General features: G+C 38.0%; 1 protein-coding gene across 2 annotated transcripts in view; it reads left to right on the top strand.

Moving 5' to 3' along the window:
* Window positions 1–23,525, top strand: part of LOC145664774 (monocyte to macrophage differentiation factor-like) — a 53,621-nt gene that overhangs the window by 9,788 nt on the left and 20,308 nt on the right. Inside the window, exons 1-4 of one of the 2 annotated variants that reach the window (XM_081731724.1) lie at window positions 2,130–2,349; window positions 5,777–5,916; window positions 16,922–17,079; window positions 20,615–20,867. In XM_081731724.1, the coding sequence (XP_081587850.1) occupies window positions 5,785–5,916; window positions 16,922–17,079; window positions 20,615–20,867 (543 nt within the window). In that variant the 5' untranslated portion in view covers window positions 2,130–2,349; window positions 5,777–5,784. Of the gene's footprint in view, window positions 1–2,129; window positions 2,350–5,776; window positions 5,917–16,921; window positions 17,080–20,614; window positions 20,868–23,525 lie in introns of those variants that run through there. The other variant, XM_081731725.1, reaches the window with a different exon arrangement.

Below are 23,525 nucleotides of genomic sequence, written 5' to 3'. Positions count from 1 at the left end.
TCAGAAGACGTCGATGTCACGTTGGTGAAATTTTCTATTTCTTGGGCTATATCCTGGAGGTAAGTCATTCCAAGAGTCCATTTTAACAATGTACTATCTGCCATTCCCTGACCAATTATTCCTTCACCTATCTTCATATCCTTCATCATTTTATGTCTGCAGCTGCCTTTGTCACTCTTATTCTATCCGCTTGAGGATCAGAGTGTTTATTCTGATACCAGTTTTCAGTCAGTATTTTGTACCCCGTATTTAAAAAGCAACCCGTTGACTTGTTGGTGATCTCTACAATGAATATATCTTCTCGATACTTTTCCAGCAAACGGGACTTAATTGTTCTTCGATCGATCTGATAATCTCCTTCAATTGTATTTATCAATTCATCAAATGAAAATTGGCATTCCTCACTATTCCTATTAAGATATGAATAAATGTATTCCATTGCTGTATCTACTCTTGAATCAGGTCTGTAGCCTTTTGCATATTTAGAAGGTGGTTCTTGATACAACTTTCTTTGAAAATTAATGTGACACTCTGCATAAGCGGCAACCAGACCTAAATCTCGAGGAACCTTCTCAATAATTTTTAAGCCCAATCGTCTCCACGTTTCCTAGCCGCCTCCAAAAACTTTTCCTTGACTTACTTCATCCTCACAATATGAACTGAATTTCGTTTTGCAAGAGGAAGTTTCTTTTGTTGTTTCAAAAATTCAGGTGTAACTGTTTCCCCACAAAGGAAGCAATGGTCCTTGAACTGAAATCCTTCACACTTCGATCTAAGCACCATTGGTGCAGTTGTTGAGCTAGACGGCCTACCTACATCATTTCCACCATGTAGATACCTATCTATCCGTCCCTGATCGTTATATACTTTTGAACAAGATTTGTGAGCTTTAATTTCATTTTTATTTGCCAAACATCGTGTATGATTACTTTTTTCTTTTAATACTTGATTCATGCAAAGTTTCTATGCCTTTCTTTTTTACCATAAACGTTTCATCTTCTTCCAAACTCTGCTCACATATAAAGCATAAAGTATCTAACGTACCTGATTGATATGAAGAAGCCATTATTCACGTCCACTACTATTACGTACTTCTTATTTGAATTGAAATTACTTACATCAATAATATGGGATGCAATTCATCGTCGTATTGGTTCTGTCATCTGAAACAAAGAAAAAAACAGACTGTAGTAACAATATACCAAGTGTGACGGATTTATTACTATGTAAAGCCGAAAGAAACTACGCATTTACAATGTACGCGATCTTAGCCGTCTTTGGGCTTCTATAACTCCGTTTGCATTGACCTAGAAAAACATACAACATCAAATTTGTAGAAAATAATATCTTCTACGAAATTAAAAATACTTGTTTTGAGCTTACATGCACTGGAACGGAGTTGTAGGCGCAAAAATTAAAAAGTACCAAAACTAGAGTTTTTCCAAGATGGCAGAGGGAGCCAAGTGGTGGAGTGACCGAAACTTGGATTTTTCACTACCCATCTATACAACACATCAAAAATCCAGAACTACCGGACCTTTTGTAGGTTAAAACCTCTCTATTCACTGGTCTACACGTCCTGCATGGCAAATTGTAACTACAGAAGAACACAATACGTTTTTTCTCGCAAACTCTTGAATACAAACTAAACCGTGATGTGGTTGATGTTTCTTTGTGAGCGATGAAGTGCACGCAATAAGGATAACCAGAAATGTACGCAAGAATTTACTTCGGGAAGGGTCCTAAGCTTTTCTGGGGGTTCAAATACAATTTGAGTCAAAATTATATTAAAATTTGTAAAATTGCGCCTGGAATTAGACTAAATTTACAAAAAGTCGGAATTTCGGGGGGTCAATATTCGCAGGAACCCACCCCTTGCATACGTCCCTGAGGATAGCAACGAAAATAACCGTCAAATAATGGAAGTTTATTCAAATAAGCAGACAGCACCTGTTACCACGAACCCTTAATTTTCCCACCGGAGCACATCCGATGATAACGTATATATTTGAAACCCGAATTAATTTTCAAAACGTAATTTCATATTCGTTATCAGCACCCTAAAATTAGTAACAATTGGTTACTTTTATCTTTGAAGCATTTTCACTGTTTACCAGTGTAATAGGATTGGCATGGTGTAGACTCGATAGCCAACGCCAATAATTCTTCTTCTTCATAGGGGAAACATATCACATTTTCAGTTCAGCGAAATAGTACTGGAAATATGAAAATTTACAAAATGTATGGATTTAAAAATTCGGAAAAGTCATATGGATGATTCATTCATACTTGACAGTTTTCTGATAATATAAATTTTGGTCATCACTCCATTTCAAGAATCTGCAAAAGGTATGGTCCAATTATTAATTCCCAAGTTCAAACAACACTCCTTTTATTTGGATTTTTTTTATTATTCATGTCGTATCTATGTAATTATAAATAATTCTTAGATTGTTACTTCTTCGAACTGATTATTTCTTCGAATATTTTAAAAGAAAATACAAAATATTCCATACAGATTAGGAATATCGAATCAAATTGATACTAACTTACATTTAAACTTAATATGCTTGTGTATAGCTCGCTCCCCCCAGTTCTTTGTCACCGGAGCTAGAATAGTCACTACTACTACTTATATCGAGAACAGAACCCAACCAACCCCTGCGGTGCTCCTAACCCGTTCCTACTACTACTACTAGTACTATTGCTACTACCACTACTACTACTACTATTGCTACTACTACTACTACTACTACTACTACTACCGCTACTACTACTTATACTAAAGCTTCCTTACCGCAAGATTTACATCTTAAATCTTTATAACATGCGATTCCGATTCATTATGAACTAGTATGAATCATTAGAATCACTATGATTCGTTAAAAATCACTGGGGGGAGCGGGCTATACTCAATCCCTTAAATAGCTTATTACAAATACTGTTCAAATTCCTTTAAATTTCTTCCTGTTTGTGCCTCCCACATACACCAATTGCCTCAAGTGAACTTGAAATGCTTCGAAGCATGTGATTCTTGAAAAATTAAATATTTTTAGCAACTACCTTCTAATGCCTTCTAAATCTTGTTCTCTTGGTACCTGCACACTATATGCGTATAGAGTTATAACATGCTTACAAATACATATACCTTAAGTAATGTAACTAGAAACTTAGGTCATAATTAATATATCTGCTAATTTATATATCATAAAACGAAAAGTGCGAGAAACATGTACGGTACCAACATATACTAGATGGTCATTACAAGCTAGCTTTGTCTATTCCGGTTCAGGGCAGAGCAAAGTTTGAGGGTTAATGCTATAACGCGGAAATGTGTCCTTAACAAGCAGATGTGTTAGCGACGATAGGTATGGGCTTAAGGGAAGACAAGTGCACAAATCATGCCACAATATGTGCTAAATAGTCACTAAAAGCTAACGTTGATTTACAATTGCATAGTAATGAACGATACTATGATATTTCTGTGTTTGCACGTAACACACGTGTTTCCTACCTACAGAAGTAAGTTACTTAATTGTTATTCTTTGTTTCTGAATTAACATATGTATCCATCTGCAAATTTAAGAAATCGTATTTTTAACTCCAACCTTTAAAAGTCTGGTAACATCTAAGATGGTTTTATTAAAAAAAAAAAAAAAAAAAAACTCTCATTGTTGTCGAAGAACATACTTGAAATTTAATACCGTACATGGAAAATTATCCATTTGTACGTTCTTTCGCTTGCAACTTTATGTTTTGTGTTTCAGAATTCAATATCAGTAAGCGTTAGCATTTATGTGTAGTACATTGAAAGTGTCTCAGTATTAAAATATGCTAAGAGATCTACAAGCGACTAGAGTATCATTCCTTTGTTTTGAAAGTCTGGTAGAAATGTAATCCCATAGTAAAACAACAGTAGGGCCTTTGCAAGGGATACTTATAATGTAATTTGTTCTAATAGAGCAACGTACTCCAATTTATAATGTATTGTCTAAGTTTTCTTCAACAAGTTCATATCTGTGCGAAGAAATTTTAAACTTAGATGTTCTCCATTTACATTTCGGATTAGTATTAGGTTATGTTCCAAACAGATTGTTCAATGAATCACATGGAGATAATGGGGAACGGTCAGAATGACAGGAGGACAAAATGGCGGTGGACATAATGGCAGGAGGACAAAATGGCAGGCGGACGAAATGGCAGGAGGACATAAGGGCAGAAAGTATAATTTGAATTCTCGGGTTTTAAACTATTTTGTTTCTTACTTGGTAAATGAAGCTAGTTATGAATTTCTAGAAGTCCCCATACTTATGCTGTCGGAAGATGAGTTAAGCTTGTGGCAAAAGCTTCCGGTATAGTGTGTGGACACAGTGCTAGAGACGCCTTCATCAGAGCTACACTATTGTCAAGATCATCCATGCCTACATTTTCGCATAAATCAGAAAAAAATGCAAAAAGAAATCTTTAAGTTTTACATCACATACTTATGCCGGCTAGGCTAAAGGAGACGGTGATGATGAGAAATGAATGAAATGGTGGAATGAAGAAAGTGAGAGAAAATGGGAGAATCCCGAGAAAATCCCCGCACACGGAGCTTGTCCACCACAAAACTCACTTGGCGCGAGCTGGGATCGACCCAAGAACTTCATGCACAAGGACCCTACGCTCTACCACTGTGTCACCGCTGCCCTCGCATAAATCAGAGTTTAAAGTCATTAGTAATGGACAAAAATAAAGGGGTAAATGGAAATTTGTAGGAGACGAATTATGTGAAATTGTAAACTTGAAAATGTAATTAAAATAATACACCCTAATCATTAGATGGCTGGTTGGGTAGTGGAACACCAAGTGCAGCCACCCCTACATGGTGAATAGCGTCCTTCTCTTACTTGTTAAAAAATGTTAAACTGTCAAATTTTGCTAAATTCGCAAATTTTGCAAATTTTTGACCGATGCGCGACCAGAAGATACTATATAAATACGGTCAATAAATTTTAAATTTGTTCTTATATACTTGAAGAAACCTTTAAACTATATAGGGTCATCATTCTATATTATTCAGTCCTTTTAGGAAAATATTGAAAATTTATTGTTTTTACCGGATATTTAAACGGCGATGCGAGACCGGAAGATAGGTAAATATTCTTTTTGTCTATACCAATGGCCACTATTGCGTTCCGGAAATAGAAAAATATTTTTTTTTCGAACCACCCTAATACCCAAGTCTATCTGTTACGATGATTCTTTGGTGGTCATAAGCAAAAGTCACCTTTTCATTAATTTTTGATTGAGATTATTGACATTTTGGTCGTAAGGCAGATAAAGTATTACACCCGTTGGACTTTGATTTTAATTCTGTGTACACTTACACTACCAGTACGAAACCGAGTAGCCCAACGAGAAACTACTACAGTCTTTTGTTAACCCAGCAAATTTCACGTAAAAGCACTGCCGATTTTTGTCTGGATTTTGTCGCGCGACATTTTAATCTTAATGTATGACAGTAACAGACACAGCACCCGGAAAACCTTCAGCTTCCATTTTCAGCACTGTCACAGGCAAGATGTATAACCTACACAGCTCATAAACATACATCATGTTGTCTCATGAGTTGATGTAATCATCCACTGCATATACAATGTGGGCAACCTGTGTATTATTTATGAAATGATTCTCGTAGTCTCGATACGTTTGATTTCCCCTTGTGTATTTCTTTAAATTTTGTGCCTCTCATAGAATAATTTATTACTTAGAACGCTTTAAACCATATTTGCAGTTCAATGAATGAATAACAATAGTTATGACTGTGAAACCTGTGAAGAAGCAGATGAAGGATACATCATAGAAGATGTTTTTGAAGTTCTTAGAAAGGGACCATGTTCGGTGGAAGATGTAGCAGATATACTTACCCATGCGGTAAGTTCTAAATATTCTTTTCCATGTCTCAATATAACAAAACTGTATTTATTTCAAACAACTTTAAATGATAAGAATATTTTCGTCAGTATTTACACAAATATTCTTTCAGTTATGATTAGAATAGACTCTCACATAATAATTACGAGGGTGATACGGAAAGTAACCTCCGTTTGCCTATAAATAACAACAATACAGAGAAACTCACAATGCTTAACGAACTTGACTACCGTAGTTCTTCCTTTGTTAATGCAACATCGTTCTCACCAGAGGGCGTAATCCTTTAACCCTTATCCGGGCAAGACATTTTTGTAACGTAAACGGGCAACCGGGGCCTGTGAGGCCCAGTATATATTTTAAGTGCAGAATACCCAAAATCAATGCCTATTGTCACTTACTGTTTAGACTAGTCTAGAATGTACTGGTATATATTTTTGTCAAGTAGCGAAATTCCGTGTCACGCTTTTGTAAGCCAAGCAAATCCGGTCCAAACATTTTTGTAACGTAAACGGGCAACCGGGGCCTGTCAGGCCCAGTATATATTTTAAGTGCAGAACACTCAAAATTCAATGTCTGTTGCCGCATACAGTTCTGACTAAAGGTTACAATAGTCACGTGTTCAATATATAATTATGTGACAATTTGATCTAATATTTGACAGGAATTTCACTAAAGTTATACGGGGCCTCCTAGGCCCCGGTTACGTCAGGAAAAGATTTTCAAATTAAAAAAAAAATTAGCTTTACCAACTCGATATGTTCATGATTTTAACTTCGACGAAAGATAGAAGAATTCAGTATTTTATATCTTCGAAATATGTATTGTTATTGAGAAATTTTAGGAAAATAAAGCTACTGGGCCTGGGAGGCCCCGGTTGTCCGGATAAGGGTTAAGAGTCTTCATCCCGGCGAAATTAAAATACCGCTAATTTTACAGTAATTATGTGATATCTTCAAATAGATAAAAGATAATTGAAATGTGGAACAAGAGCGCCCTAGACAACATTATTTTGCGTTAGGTACCGTTATCACAAGTCACCTAGCGGCTTTCCGTTTTCAGCTGTTTAGAAACGCGAAAATAAATGCCGAACTTCAAAATGGCTCGAAATCGAAAGCAGATAAGTGAGTCGTGATAACGGTTTCTCATGTAAAATAATATTGTCTAGGGCGCTCTTGTTCCACATTTCGATTACACTGGCTTACAGTGGTTTTGGTGCCGGGTGTTTCTTAGCTGATTTGAAGTAGAATTGGGACGCTGAATCCAAATATGGCGTTAGTTTTCCCCTAACAGCTTTAGTTTTTGAGATATAGGAATTGCAAGACTGACCTGCTACAACGTTGAAAATTGCATAGGTGCTGTTTTACTGTAAGTGAAAAGAAAACTATGACATTTAAATCTGTTATTTGGAACACTTTGAAAATAATGAAAACCATATAAACACAAACATCAAGTACATAATAACTCTGTAACTACATTTTATAATAGTTTTTATGAATAAAAAATCAAATAATTTGTTCAAAACGATCTATTCAACACTTCGGAAGCTTCGTTTTCGTGACATCCTTGAATGTTTCTTTGCACAGTCTCTTTTTAGGTTCCAGCAGTAATCTGCCATCATATGGGCATCCCATCTTCCTTGGTAGCGGTCCTCCATTGTTTTAATATCTTGGTGAAATCTTTCACCTTGTTCTTCACTCAGACTTCCTACGTTGTCTGGGAAACGGTCCAAATGGCTGTGAAGGTAATGAATTTTGATACTCATATTACATCCAAGTTTTTGGAATGCATTAAGCATCTGGTTCACTAGCTCAACATAGTTATCAGCTTTATTATTGCCAAGGAAATTCTTGATAACTTCTACAAATGAGGTCCAAGCTCTACGTTCAGTCTCATTCATGGACTCCACGAAAGCCGGATCTTTCATGAGTTGTCTTATTTGGGGACCATCAAATATTCCAGCTTTTAATTTTTCTGTGCTGATCTGAGGTAGCTTGTTTCCCATGTAAGCAAAGCACGGCCCGTCCTTATTTTGCGCCTTTACAAACTGCTTCATCAAACCGAGCTTGAGATGTAGAGGTGGCAAAATGATTTTGTCACACTCAACAATAGGCATGTTAATAATATTTTTCTTACCAACAACCATGTCGTCTCTCTGCGGCCACTCTTTTTTTGACCAATGGTTTGCTTTGTCTCTGCTATCCCACAGACATAGAAAACAAGGATATTTTGTGTAGCCACTTTGCTGTCCAAGAAGAAAGTTCACCATCTTTAAATCCACACAAATCACCCACTGATGGTCCTGATATTTAATTTTTTCCATAACCAAAGCAATTGCTTCATATTCTTCTTTCAGTCGTGTTGAATGAGCGATTGGAATTGAGCCATATTTATTGCCATTGTGTAGAAGGACGCATTTTAAACTTCGCTTGGAGCTATCAATAAACAGGCGCTAATCATCTGGATTGTATTCTGGAAGACCCATGTGTTCTAGGAGACCTCTAACATCGTGACAGAATACGAGATTTGTGTCTTCAGTGAAGAATGGTAAAAACTCCTTTTCCCTTGTTCGGTAGAATGTGATTTTAGTTCCTTGTTCTAGTACGTTTTTCTCCTTCAATCTGGAAGCAAGTAATTCAGACGATTCTTTTGAAAGATTAAGGTCCCTAACTAGATCATTTAGCTAATCTTGATTAAACTGTTGAGGAATTGTTGACATTCCTTCATAATCACTGTCACTTCCATCATCCATGTCACAAGAATGTTCACTACGTTCGTTTTCAGTCTCACAAAGCTCTGGCAAGTGGTGAAACGTTGGGATTGGTATTTCATCGGAATGAACAACTGGACGTCTTGCTGAAGGCAGATCAGGATATGTCCCCTTGTTCCGGTTATTTCTATTCATACCCGTAACATTTACCAGGCAGAAATAACAGTCATCAACATGGTTTGTGGGTTCCCTCCAAACCATTGGAACACCAAACTTAAGACTTTTTCTTTTTCCAGTTGTCCACTGTCGCAAGTGTTCAGTACACATTTTACACACAATATGTGGAGCCCACGTTTTATCTTGGTCCCCTAGGCGTACACCAAAATATGCATGATATGCTTTTTTTACAAAGTCACTGATATGTTTTCTATTGTCTTTAAATGTGTACTCACCACATATGTAGCAAAACACATCAGGATGGTTAACACAACTTCTTCGACTTGAACTCATTTTATGTTCAGGCCACTAACACGGATGTTAAATATAAAGCCTTAGTATACGCGATACAAGTTATGATTTCAGAACAAAACTCACATGTTCCAACATGTCACTCCACCTGCAAGACAACAACTACGATCCACTAGCCAAGTAGAATACCAATGCAATCTAGTGGACGTTCCTGGAACTACTATATGACTAGTATCCGTTTAGTACCGACAGATAGCAGCACTAATGAGAAAAGAGCGCCGTTCTTCCAAATAGAAATCTCTATAGAGCACAGTAGGATTTATTTGAGTTGCAGAGTTTATAAGATCATATTCAAGCTTGTTATTACGAGAATATTTGTATTTCTTTTGCTTATTTTGTATACTATTGCAAGAAGCATGCAGAAATAGTGGTTACATCATTTATAATTTACATATTTATTTTGGATTGTAATATTTCTTCCACATACATTGTAACGTAAATAACACTACTGGTACAGTAGCCTGTATCTACCAAAGTAGAGCTGATAGAAAAAAACTGCTTACATTATTGGATTCAGCGCCCCACACATAGTTAAAATCAGCTCTAAAATTTTAGGCACCAAGAAAAATTTTTTTTTCTGTAGGCCTGTGTTATCTTTCATCTATTTGAAGATATCACATAATTGCTGTAAAATTAGCGGTATTTTAATTTCGCCGGGATGAAGACACAAAAAAAGAAGTCGTAGATACAGAAATACTAATTACATCTCAAAAGTATAGCTGTCTTCTATTTTGCAAAACAGTCAACATGTAAAGTTAAGCACTTTCAAAATGGTATAAAACTCAACCGCCTGGGAATTCAACCAATCTGTCACAGCGTTTTGAAGATTTTCAACGTCAGCTAAATGCTGTGCCCCAAGCCACTTCTTCATGTCAGTGGACAGATGAATATCAGGAGAAGGCAAGTCCGGCTTGTACGGGGAATGTTGCACATCTTATTTGAATTTTCACTAAATGTCTTGTGTTCGCCGAGCTCAGTTCATCATAAATATTTGTTCTTTCTTCTTCGAAAAATATAATTCAGTGACACATTACACCTTCACTCATAATACTTGGGTTGTGTGCTGCACACAAATCACTACAAATATCTGCAGCTGGCAGAATTTTGTCCAAAAGATTCTTATCACTCTGAGTATCTCGAATTTGGCGGGATTTTTTTTTTGGCAGTACACATTTTGTGATATAATGAGCATACATGCGGCAATATGATGCTTTCACTAGAATAATTCGTAACTTACTGAATCCCAGATTGCGTGATGTAACAACAGTGGCTCTCCGCTCTTTAGTACTAGCGCCACACCACAATGGAAGTTACTTTCCGAATTACCCTAGCAGAATGGTATAACTTTGTTTAACTAGTTGAAACTTACGCATAGCCATAAAATAAAACCCTCCTCTCGTGATTTTTATTTTAGTATAATTTTCGCATCAAAGGATTGCATATCATTCTTGTTCACAGTTTGTATAGGAGTTCAAGATCTTTCACCATGCCAAATTTAATTCAAATCGGGTGAGTTAGATTGAACTCATACCATATATGTAGTGTCCATTTCATAGATTTTTCAGGGACGATTCAAATGGAGAACAAAAATCAAAAGTTTGTTAAGATCTTGTGAGATTACTTGAAATCGAGAGAATGAAACATATACTAAACTAAATTTACTGTAGAATACAGGGTGTTTCAAACTGAATATCGGGAGTTTAAAGGTTTGTAGTATTTATTACGTTTAAAGTACAATTGTATATAATACGTCAAATGAAAGAGTAACTCAGTTTTTGCTACAAGTGTTCATTGTGAGCACCATTCGCCACACGACTCACATCGAATCGATAGACGACTTGTTCCCAAACCTTGATCTGTGTGTTTGGGAGTAATTGTTGCAACAAATGCTTCAATCCTTTTTCTTAAGTCGGGTAGGTCAGCTGGTAACGGAGGCACAATCACATAATCCTTTATGAACCCCAAAGGTATAAATCGAATGGCTCAGATCTGGTGAACATGGAGGCCATGTGAAATAAGCTGTATCATTCGGCCTTTTGCGACCAATCCAGCGGTCGAGTAGAACGTCTTTTAACCAATCGCGTACTTCGTTATACGCCTATAGCCTAACCGGCATAACCGTGGGACGTAAAACTCAACGATTTCATTTCATTTTTTTTCACCGTTTTTTTTTCTTTTTTTGTTCACTAGTAGCCATCTTTGCTACTAGCGCTTTCTAATGGCAGACAGAGGAAACAGTGCATGAGTATGCGTATGTACCAAACTGTTCGAGTTGCTCTTTCATTTAATGTAATATTTATAATTGTAACTTAATTGTAATAAATACTACAAGGCCTGCATTCACGGATATTAAATAAGTCAATACGTATTTGTCATATCACTCACACTATATGCTGAATATGGTGGAGAAAAATGTTGGTAAAAGCTGCATTAATCAAAATATAAATTTAAATTCAAGAGAGAATTAAAACACAAACGGCGCCTCAAGAAAGCAGTGGCACACCAACGCCGTAAACTTGAAAATACGCTTCCAAATTCATGCCAGAAATCGGAAGAAAATATATGATCGAGGCCTGGATTTTTGAATATCAACTTATATTTCAAGCAATACATTATTCATCTTAAGGTTTCTTGCTGTTAACGTATTTACTGCTTCCTTTCTTTACTGTATCTTGAGGATAAGTACTTGACCATCACGTGAGACACCACAAGAGGATTTACTCTCTCTCTCTCTCATGCGCACACGATATATGTCTGCTAACCCAGAGTTTCTCAACCTGTGGTACTCTTACCACTAGTGATACGCAAACCTCTCTAGGTGGTAGGTACATCTTATGCAGTAAGAAAATTGAAGCACTTCAAAGTGGGGGGGAGTTAGTATGTGCCTAAAATACACTTATACTAGGAGAGTACTCTTGCAGACTGTGTGTTAATTTCTCGTCCCCCCACCTGTCTCAACGCATTCCAAAAGAAAATACCCTTGTACAATATGGAAAAGGATATATTTTTCAGTTCATAGTATTTTTCTCACAAAAGATTTGAAAAATCAGTTTCTCTAATGTATATAGCGTATAAAGGTGCTTGTGCACCCTCTGTGAGAGCATCTCCATAAAGTATACTCATAATTTTAATTTGTCTAATCACTAAAACACCATGTTAAATTTAAGTTACAGATGTGCATAACTGTAATTATTCCGAGTCATGATGTTCTTCGTGTTTGCTATATATTCATCATGATCTACGTTGCACTTGGAAAACTGTCCATTGTTCGCAGTAAAATAGTTTTCAACGAAACACAAAACTAAACCTGAGAGACTGCAACACACCTCAACCTGTTCACTGTTCAGGACGTGTTACTTTTCAGCGTTTCGGATAATTCACTGTATTAAAACTTTGTCTTCTTGGATTAGATTCCATTTTGATATAGATTCCTTAGTAGTAAGTTGAAAAACTGATGATTTGTTATTTGTTTATAAATTTCGTTTTTGTAATTACACATGAAGGTTTGATGTCAATACAAAATTCACCACCTAGAAAGTACAAAGGGAACGAGGTTCCGGGGAGGTGTTCAGAGGTGCCTGGGAATTTCCACTCTTTTCTTCCCTTCAATTTCCACACTAGTCTTATGGTGATATTAGTAATTAATATGCTTTGGTTGCACACTATTTGAAAGTCTGAGAACTTCTGTACTAAACCCCAATTTTTAAATGTCACGCTAACCTGTCAATATCCTTCCCAGATTCCTTCTTTTCAGGACAACACTTCTTCCAGATCCCCACTACTTCTCTTAGCTTTATAATTACCACCTTAAACTATAGATAATATAATCTCAAACAATTATTCTCTTGACTTAACGTTTATTTCTCATCTGAAGCGTCTCTCCAATTGTTCTCTTTACTATCCAGTTTCCTTATGTTGTTTTCCTTTAGCTATACAATATATTTTTATATCCTTCTTGCTTTCTATTTTATTTCGGTTTATTCTTCTGCCCTTCTTTTTTGTTTTCTCTGTGTTCCACATTCGAATGAAGAGGTAGCTTAGGATACCGTCCTCTTCATGAGCGTTTATCATGATCCAATGATTGTCCTAACCATTTATAATTGTAATCCATTTTTCGTCTGAAGTGAAAACACGATACAAGAAAAGTTCCTGGGTATATCCTAAACTGCACACCTCCAGACGGAGATTCTTGTTGGCTTGTGTCAGGCACCCATAAGTATAATTTTTATCTTACGGATTGTACGGAATTTCCGAACGACAGAGACATGGTGTATGTGTAACTTGTCTGCCAAAGCAGGAATTTCTGAGAGTCTGCTTCCACGATGTTCCTGGGGTTCTCATCTAAACATAATCTGGTCAGTGCAAATGGGGCTCATTTTGCAATTTTAAAGCTCAGCAAAGTTCGAGGAGCCTGGGCCACTTTGGCCGTCCAGGATCGGCACCTGTGCTCGCAATTGTGAGTTCTCTATGCTCGCAATTCTATATGTCATTGTTCAACAACGCACTGCTTCCTGACAGTCTTGGTACCGCAGCCTGTTTGCTAAACGTTTACAGAATTTGTAACTTCATACGTGTGACCTTAGTCTATTCTGTGTTGCGTTCTTGATGTAAGTTTCCCACCAGACATCAAACAAATATTTCATTAGCACCAACCTAATAATTAGGTTCAATAATTGTAGTTGTTTAGAGTATAATACCTAAGGATTTAAATATTTTTCGCCATTAAAAATGCAACACTAAGAAGAAGATAAGAAAGCAGCAAGGGCATTGGCAGGCAGACAGAGACCTGATGGGGTTCTCAGGTGTGAGAGACGTGCAGTTATCAACCATGTTGAATCGGGAGAACGAATCAAACAAGGAAGCGGAGAAACATTGTGTCCAACCAGAAAGTGTAGGATAGTACATGAAACATAAGGACACGTGTTATCTTGCTGAAATGTACTCTACGGCAGAACCTGCATTAAAGGAATCACAATCGGGTCAACACCTCGTCAATATGTTGATGGTTAGTCAAATATCCGTCAATACGTAGGTGGCTCGAACAGGCATGGAATCGAATGGCATCGCACATCATAACATCCATTGATATGGTGATGCGTCGCCTAGACCAGTACCACGGTAGCGCCAGATACGGATGTAATCATCATGATGCAGACAGAAGTCAGAGTCGTTTGAGAAGAGGATATCCTGCTATTCGTCTCTCCATGCGTTCGCGACATCATTGTAGTCTCCCATACAGTGCAGTCAACGGATTCACCAGCAATGGGTTCCGTACAAATGTGTCCCGCTGTAGAACTATTTGTTGTTACTATGGGCACTTTGCAGAAACCTCCAGCGCTTGTTCTAGTGTGAGGGCATGGCTGTCATTTCACAACTATTCGTCTGCAATCAAAACCCAAACCTGCTGGGGGATTTGACGCATTTTACAATGAAGTTTGGTCATATGCACAAATTCACGTCTCATCTATCTTCATCTACCTAACACTGGATCTCTGGCTGACCTCCGCTTGCTATCACAAAATGGCATGCCCGTCGCCTCTCCTGTTTTACGGCACTGTAGTGCTATTTTTCATCCTTCTATGCTCTGCATGTTCTAAAAATTTGAATTTCCCATGATGTTGCAATGTTTGTAATAGTTCTTGGTGTTGCAAAATATATGGCGAGCCGTGTATATACAGAGTGTACAACAATAATAAACTTAATTTTCTGAACTTATTTCTGACAAGTAAACCTTACGTTTGGGTGAATCGAGTTGCTGATTGAGACACATATGAGAAAGTAGTACTAAATGTGGTCAGTATTTCAGTGAAGTTGTAGGTGCGAAGCTCCAGGGGTTTAGGAGATACAGCTACCAGAACATCACATGGAAGTACAGAATAGTCTTCATACAGCTGGAGGCAAAAGCCCTGTAAGACCTCTTGTAACGACAAAAGGTGAATAACAAATATATGGGTACATATTAGGACTAGGGGGAAGTCATACAGTAAGGGTATACCTGACGGCGGCCATCTTGAAATCCGCCTATTTGAATTAAGGTTAAGTTTTTAAAATAGAAATAGGGTCATGTGATACATGATTTAAGGCGCAAATTTAATCAGAAGAACAATGGTGACGTTAATTTTGATTTACGCGCAATTGGTAAAAAGTTACAGGGAAATTAAATATTGTTGCAGCATATGTATTAGTGCTTTACCCTACCTTGTAAATTTTGTGTTAATGATAATAATTAAATAAAAAGCAGGTGGATAAATATTAGGTATATGGTAAGAGTTGCCTTGATGGCGGCCATGTTCAAATCCGCCATTTTGAATGAGACAAAAGTTTTAAACAAAACGCATAACAGTGACACCTTATTAATAGCAAATTTTACCTTAAATCCAGTGGTATAACCATTTTTGCTTTATCATTAACCAGCACAAAATTAAATGGCAATAGAGTAATGCAATAGATGACTTCGGGCTAGAAGTTAATCAGAAATACAATGTTAGTTGTTTGATGCTGTACTTGCACGCCATTTCGTTGTTTTTCTTGTATCCTGTTCACATCTATTTCTCGCTGCAACAATATTTAATTTCCCTGTAACTTTTTATCAATTGTGCGTAAATCAAAATTAACGTCACCATTGTTCTTCTGATTAAATTTGCGCCTTAAATCATGTATGACATGACCCTATTCCTATTTTAAAAACTTAACCTTAATTCAAAATGGCGGATTTCAAGATGGCCGCCGTTAGGTATACCCTTACTATATGACTTCTCCCTAGTCCTAATATGTACCCATATATTTGTTATTCACCTTTTGTCGTTACATGAGGTCTTACAGGGCTTTTACCTCCAACTGTATGAAGACTATTCTGTACTCCCATGTGATGTTCTGGTAGTTGTATCTCCTAAACCCCTGGAGCTTCGCACCTACAACTTCACTGAAATACTGACCACATTTAGTACTACTTTCTCATATGTGTCTCAATCAGCAACTCGATTCACCCAAACGTAAGGTTTACTTGTGAGACAAAAGTCCTTTTCGACATTTTATGTTTTCCGCATTTTTTTTCTGATGACAGTTTCCGCGAGATAGCATCCTCAGAGCTCATAACCGGTATATGTGAGTTCAAGTCAATCCAAAGCTTCACCAAGAGTAGTTTTCACTCAATGTTCGGGTAGATATTGTCGGAGATACGTTAATTGGTTCTTGTGTACAGACTCAGCAGAGAAGGCTATAAAGAATTTTTGGAGAATCATTACTTTGTGTCTTGAACAACTTGCCTTTGTAACTTCGTAAGTTGTTGCATTTTACGTATGATAGTATCCCCCCACCCTTGTCAGTGTTCGTGCTTGCCAGTATTTACATGTTGTATTTCCTACATGTTTGATAGGCAAGCTTCATCACATAGTGTCCACTCTCACCAGATTTAAATGATCTCGACATATATATGTGTGCAGCTATTTAAAGGCATTGGTGTGCACATCTGCAGTTGACAATTTTGGAATACTTCGTAATCTGATTATGCAAGCATGCGAAAAAATATTTATCACTACAGGAAGGCCAGGTCTCCCACGCCAAAGGTGCGTACGTTAACCGCTTAGTCACGAAGGAGCTCTGCACCACAGTGATGTAGGTAGCAGAGGACTCATCTTTGCTCTGGTGCGAAATGTTCTAAATTTAATCTAAGTCTTTTTGAACTTATCGTGAATAATAACTTATATTTTGATATAATTGACATATAATATTTATCCATTAGTTTATTTCATTTTATTTATTTATTTTTAGCTCTGTGTATTGCCGAGCGTCTGGGCTGTTTTCGCTCTTCTGCACAGAGCGCTCAACTGGACCCAGTATATGGTTGCTCTTATATATGGGACATCACTGATACTTCTGTTCATATGTTCGTCTTTATTTCATTGTTCCTTACTAACCAAAGGCCACAAGTGAGTGCATTCATACATTTAGCAATATTCTGTAGTTAAGTTTGATATTATTGTTATATACGAGGAAGTCAAAAAATAAGGAGACGAAAAAAGATACATTCATTCTAATGATAGAAAACTGAAACATACATTATTTTTCTAAATAATCTCCCTGCACTTCAAAGCACTTTTCCCAACGTTTAACAAGTTTTTGATTCGAAAAAAAAAAGTTTTTCGGTTGCACCTGTTACCAATTTTGGAGATAATCAATGACTAGCTGATGGTTGACGTTTAAATTTCTTACCTTCTGGTGCTAATGGAAGTTTCCAAACCATGCTGTCACCCTTACTTTCCGATCCGTGATGATGTACCCAAGTTCCTCAGTCGTTGACGCCGATGGCCTGCCCGATCTTTCCTTGTCACATAAAGTAGTTCTTCCTGGTTTGAAACGCTCTATCCATTTGTAGATCTTGGTTTGCGATAAACAGCTGTCACCATACTGCGCTTGCATTCGACAAATAATGTCCGCAGGTTTAACACCTTCCGCATACGAAAAGCGAATCACTGCTCTCATTTCCTCCTTGGTGCAGATCGTTAATGGAGCTGCCATGTTTAACGGTCTGCTACACTCCAATGACTAACGCGGGAATAAGAGTGGTACGTTGCATAGAAGTGTTGGAGACGACACTAATTCAGCGCTGGATACTAGCAGTGTTACCAGACCCTAGTGTGTGTCCCTTTACTTTTTGACTTCTCCTCGTATGAATATAATTTTTCTTTCTTTTCCTACTTTGTGAAAAATATTTTCGTATTACTATACTGTTATTTTACTTCTACTTCTGTTATCTACTTCTGTATAAATGGAATTTCCCATGTATTATTGTAATTTGTACTGTTTATTGTAAATTTTCTTTTTTTTTCAGAAAAATAAACACACTGCTGAACAAGACTGCACTTATTTAATATAAAAACACATTTACACGTGACGTTTCGATCTCTAGTCAAGATCCTCATCAGACTTACACTGAGTGATACAAAATAAAACTACTCAAGTACATACACACAATTCATCTCCCTATCTGCTCTCTCATTGGATAGGCATATAAAGCAACGGCGCGTATCAACTTAGGATGGCACGCCCGACTTGTAATCAAGGGCGGCCTTCCGAGCGCTGATCAACGCGGATCGTTCGTCGTTACGAGTAGAAGAAGCACTGGAGATTCCCTTAGCTTACTATGGGTTTTTAGGTACAGTTTTGCGTGGGGGGATGGTAAGAGTCCCGAAAATCAAATATACAGAGGATCATTGTCCAATCAGCTTTCTCAACTACAACAGTGCGTGGGTGACGGGCAAGAGTCCTGAAAATCAGACACAAAGAAACAGTCACCAGAAATGCTGCGATCACGTGTTCAGTTGCTCTGTCGTATAACCATATACGGCCCTAGAATCGAAGCTAGGCTTACTAACACAGACGCATAACATACCAAACTGATGAGGGAAGCTTCGAGATTGTTCCTTCATATACGAGGCTTGGTTAATAAAATTCAAACTTAACACTGTCTTTTCCAATCTCTTTTAAATTCAGAAAAATGAGCTTGGAGTCGGTGACAAACTGTTCTCAGAAACCACACGAACTTTCTTGGTTACTTGTAATGTAAATCTGGGGGTCCTAGTACATCCATGGCAGACGAAAACGAGATGAAAGTCTCCATTATATCTGTTAAAGTTCGAGAAAATGCACAGGAGCTATATCTGTCAAAAAGATACTGTAGCGCTTACTGATAAAAACAACAACTTAATTTCAAGTTATCGCATCTAAGACTGAAATGGTTTGCTGGAGGACACACAATCTGATGATGGAATTCTGTGGAATCATGCACAACGAAATATTGAAAAAAAAAGCCTATGAGATTATCTGGTCAGATGATGTCCGTTTCAAGTTGTCAGGCCACTTGAACAGAGAAAGCAGTGATTATTGGGCTGACAGAAATCCTCATTTGACTACCCAAACGCAACGAAACCAGCTAAGGGTCATAGTATGGGGTGCAATCTCCAATGAAGGTGTTATAGAATCAGTTTTCTTTGATGGAACCGTTGGTGTAATAATTACTTAAACATGCTGCGCGAAGTGGTAATGAGTAACCCAGAACTAGAGTGAACTTATATACTATATTTCCTAATCTGAGCTTACTCTAATGAACTTCTTTTCCTCGGGTGTATAGTTTATTCAAGGAACATTCAGTACCGCATGTAATTCAGTACATACACGTAGTGATTGTTTCATTTTATTTGTTAAAGAGTCTTGGAACTTCCATGCGGCAGATGAAAATAGTCCATTGTCAAGTAGGCTGTTTTTCAATGTTTTTGTTGCTTATAAGGCTTAATACAAGAAATGCAATTTCCTTACAGTTGAATAACAGAAACAACACTGTATCTCAGAACTAAATTGAATTAATGTAATAAAAGAGAATACGCATGTACAGAAAGTGGCTTTGAGCCACCTTACAACCGAATCACAGTTTACTTTATGGCCGCGTGCAGGAAATATGTAAAACACTGACAGGGTAAAAGCACGTGCTTCTCCAAGGAAGCGCTACCCCATAGCCAATCATCCGATGACTGGTGAAGTAATACCATTCTGCAACGTTTACATCAGGATCAGAAGGTTCGTTGAATGAACTTTAGTGAAAAATAAGGTTCATAAGAGGAACCCCCAAACAGTCGACAAAATGAAGTAGCTTATTACAGAAGCATTTACGGACATTCATTCATGTTGCAATATATGAGTTGAGTTGAATTTAACGTCCCTTTCAGCAGCGAGGCTATATGAGACGGGACCTACTGATTAACGTGGAAACGGAACCACATGAGCTCCCTCCGGGAATCGAACCCGGATCTCCCACGCGAAAGGCACGTACGCTAACCGCTTAGCCACGAAGGAGCTCAAGCTGCAATTTATATCAAACCATGTGTCAAAGTGTTTCTGTTAGGATGAATGCATGCTGTGACATTGATGGACAACATTTTGAACACTTCGCACACACGGTGGAAGACTGTTTCAAGTCAAAAATAAACATTTATGAGAACATGACTTTTAAAGTTTGTTATTCTATCAAAATCGCTCCCTGTTATACTGCTATTTCTGCCATGTAGGGGTTAAATTATTTAGTAACGTTTCTGCGAAAATGCCATCAGGTGGAAGTGGCTTCTCTTTATTCTCTCTTGAGCGATGATAGTTCAAAATGTCCACTTTTTGAGTTGTAACACTCTTCCACCGGGCGTGCGGCTTAAAGAATTGAACAAGGTTCAATATTGAACTACTTAATTTCAATATCAAATATTTACTATTATTCCATCACTATATATTGCACACATTTCTACTTTCCTTCTTTTAATGTTTGACTTAGCATACCCAATTATATTTTATTTTATTCTCTTCCTTTCAATAAATTAATGGAATTCGTTTACTGCTCAGACTCTGCATTGATTTATGTTTTTTTGTATATCTGTAATGAAACATATCCAGTAACATTTTGTTTTATTCTTCTCTTTCCAGCAAAATAAAGGAACTTCTGCACCGCTCAGACCGTGCAATGATTTACATTTTTATTGCCGCCAGTTATTTTCCTTGGTTAGTATTGGGACCTATGCCAAAGTCTGCTTGGTTTATCAACCTGAAATGGGCTATTTGGGTATTGGCCTTTCTAGGTATTGCATATGAACAGATCTTCTATACAAAGTATCGATGGCTCGAAATCACGTTGTACATTGCTATAGGTGTTGGTCCAGCTTTACCCCTTTTGGTGATGGTAAGTCTCATAGTTTAATTTAAATAAATATTCTTTTTTCTATTTAAAAAAAAATATCTTTAAGAAATATTCAAATAGTTTGCATATTTAGCTAGTAGTAATGAGTACAGAACCTCAGTGGTAAGGCGCTCACCTCTGGTGATAACAGTCTTAGGGAGAATTCCGAGAAAGCCTCTACGGACGTGATGATATCCATTACAAATTTACATGACCACGAAATCCTCGCATCAGACTCTCAATCATGAACCATCGAGCACCCTATTAAACAACTTGAGGGTGATGTAAAAATTAAAGGGGCCGCGATGGTTCAGTGGCAGAGCGTACAACTCTAGTGGATGGAAAAAAATGAAATCTTTGAGTTTTACGTCCCACGCTTATGCCGGTTAGGCTAAAGGAGACCGTGATGATGAGTAATGAATGAAATGGTGGAATAAAGAAAGTGAGAGGAAACGAGAGAACCCCGAGAAAACCCACGAACACGGTGTTTCTCCACCACAAAGTTCATTTGGCGGGGGCAGGGATCGAACCCGGGACCCCAAGAACCAGAGGTGAACGCTCTACCACTTAATATTTATTACACTGTCACTAATATTACATAGAAAAATGACATGGATACAATATAGGTGTAATCTAAGACAGACCACTTTGAAGAATTTCCAAGATGTGGTTCTGAGCGAACCTACTCGTCTGTACGATGATGATGGTTATGCATCACAACAAGGAAATTGTTCACAAGCACAACTCATTGGCTCCCGGTCCTTCCCGACATGTGGGACAGAGCTGCTTACAAAAAGCCACTGAAAGACTGCCTTTCTAGATCGACTTAAAAATATTTGCGGCGTTCCCGTTGTAAAAAGTCAAAATATAAGCATTCATCATTCCACGACATGGAACGATGGACATATAACAATGTGGTACCAACTAACCAGAGTACCGTATTATGTTTGGTTTTTGGGTAATACTGAAATGCAGGAAAGAATAGATCTACGGTAAATAAAGGAACAGGTGTACAGCAGATCAAGCTCAACATACGAAGGAGGAGGTTCCAAATAATATCGGTACCTGATATGTAGCGATGGTGTAGCGTGTCGGAGTGGCCAAAATATTTGCAGGTGAGAGTTGTAGTATGTCCAATGCGCAGAAGTCTTTCTTGTGTGGCAGGTAGTTGATGAACTATGGTCGTCCATACTGCTTGTGTGTGCAAGGGGAGGACATTGGTTCGTAGATTTTGCCAAATTTGGCGCCATTGTTTATTGGGGAACATATCCTGTACCCGTACTCTCACATCTACAAGTGACGCTCTCCACAATTGCCGGTATAAGGTTTGGGGAGTGTATGTAGTAGGGGAAGCAAGCTCACCAGAATATGTCCATGCTTGAACAAGATTGGATACATATGTAGGACATAAGTTGCCAAATCTGCAGAAAGGCAGATTCCTTGGTTGAGAGTGTTCGGGCCAGAAACATTCGATCCACACCCGTGTATAGTCCATGTGGGGCTCAACGTCTTGATACGCATCTAGCATGTATAATACTTGACTTTTAAGACGAATGTTTACGAGTCCAAGGCCCCCTTCGCTGCGAGGAAGATAAATAGTGTTGTGGCGGAGGCGGAAGAAGTATCCCCGCCAAAGAAACCACATAAATACATGTTCAATTTGGCGAGCGTAAACAGAAGGGAGGGGAAAAGTGCGCGCGTAGTACCAAAGTTTAGCAGCAAAATACTGGTTGAGATATTGAATCTTATGTATTATATGCAGACCGCGGAACCGTTGTAAGTATAGCATCTGCTTAATCTGATAAGCGATAGGACGCCAGACAGCATCCATTTGTTTGCGTGCATCGCTATGAAAAGTTATGCTGAGTACTGTTAAAGCATGGGAATGTGAGAGCGTGAATCAGGTAAGGAGGGTAGGGAGAATCCGTGAAATGACAGGAGTTTGGTCTTGTATTTATCGTACGCCAAGCCAGAGCACTGGGTGAACTCGGTAGTTATGCGGATGGCGATGAACATATTTTTGGGCTTAGTTCCAATTAAGGTTACGTCATCCGCAAATCCGAAGACGTGTAATTGATGGTATTCCGGTATACCGGGAGAGGTAATCTGAGCCAGAGCCCGGAGATAGGTATCTAGAACTATCACAAAGAGGCTCGTCAAGATGCTATCGCCTTGCCTTAATCCGCGTTGCAGAGCAAATGGTTGGGAAAGATGGCCATTGATCTGTACTCGACATTGGGCTGATTGGTAGAGTTGTCTTATGACTTGTTGAAATGCAGGAGGAAATCCCAGGCGTCTAAAGTTTGAAGAAGAAACCCGTGATCAACGCAGTCATATGAGGAAGAAAAATCTATGCCAAGGACCCCCGCTTTAATGCGCCGAGTTTGGATGTACGCTATAAAATCCTGTAACGAACGTAACACATAATATATGTTATAATTGGGGTGGTGGCTGCCTGATATAGACTAATATACTTTTGTAATATGAACAGTTTCTGGTGAACAGTTTTTGGTGAACAGTTTCAAATCGGTAGGCAGAAAAGTGATGGGTCTGTACTCCTGTGCAGTCTGGGAAGTGGCGGATTTCGGGATGAATATTATGATTCCGACGTTACCGCGGATGGGGCCTCCCTTTAAATATGTATTAAAACCCTTGACTAGG

This window comes from Thermobia domestica, chromosome 11 (genome assembly GCF_964235325.1).
Source record: "Thermobia domestica chromosome 11, izTheDome1.hap1.1, whole genome shotgun sequence".
NCBI classification, from domain to species: domain Eukaryota; kingdom Metazoa; phylum Arthropoda; class Insecta; order Zygentoma; family Lepismatidae; genus Thermobia; species Thermobia domestica.
Note: the sequence above shows the minus strand (reverse complement) of the source record. Positions and strands in the feature narration are given on the sequence as shown.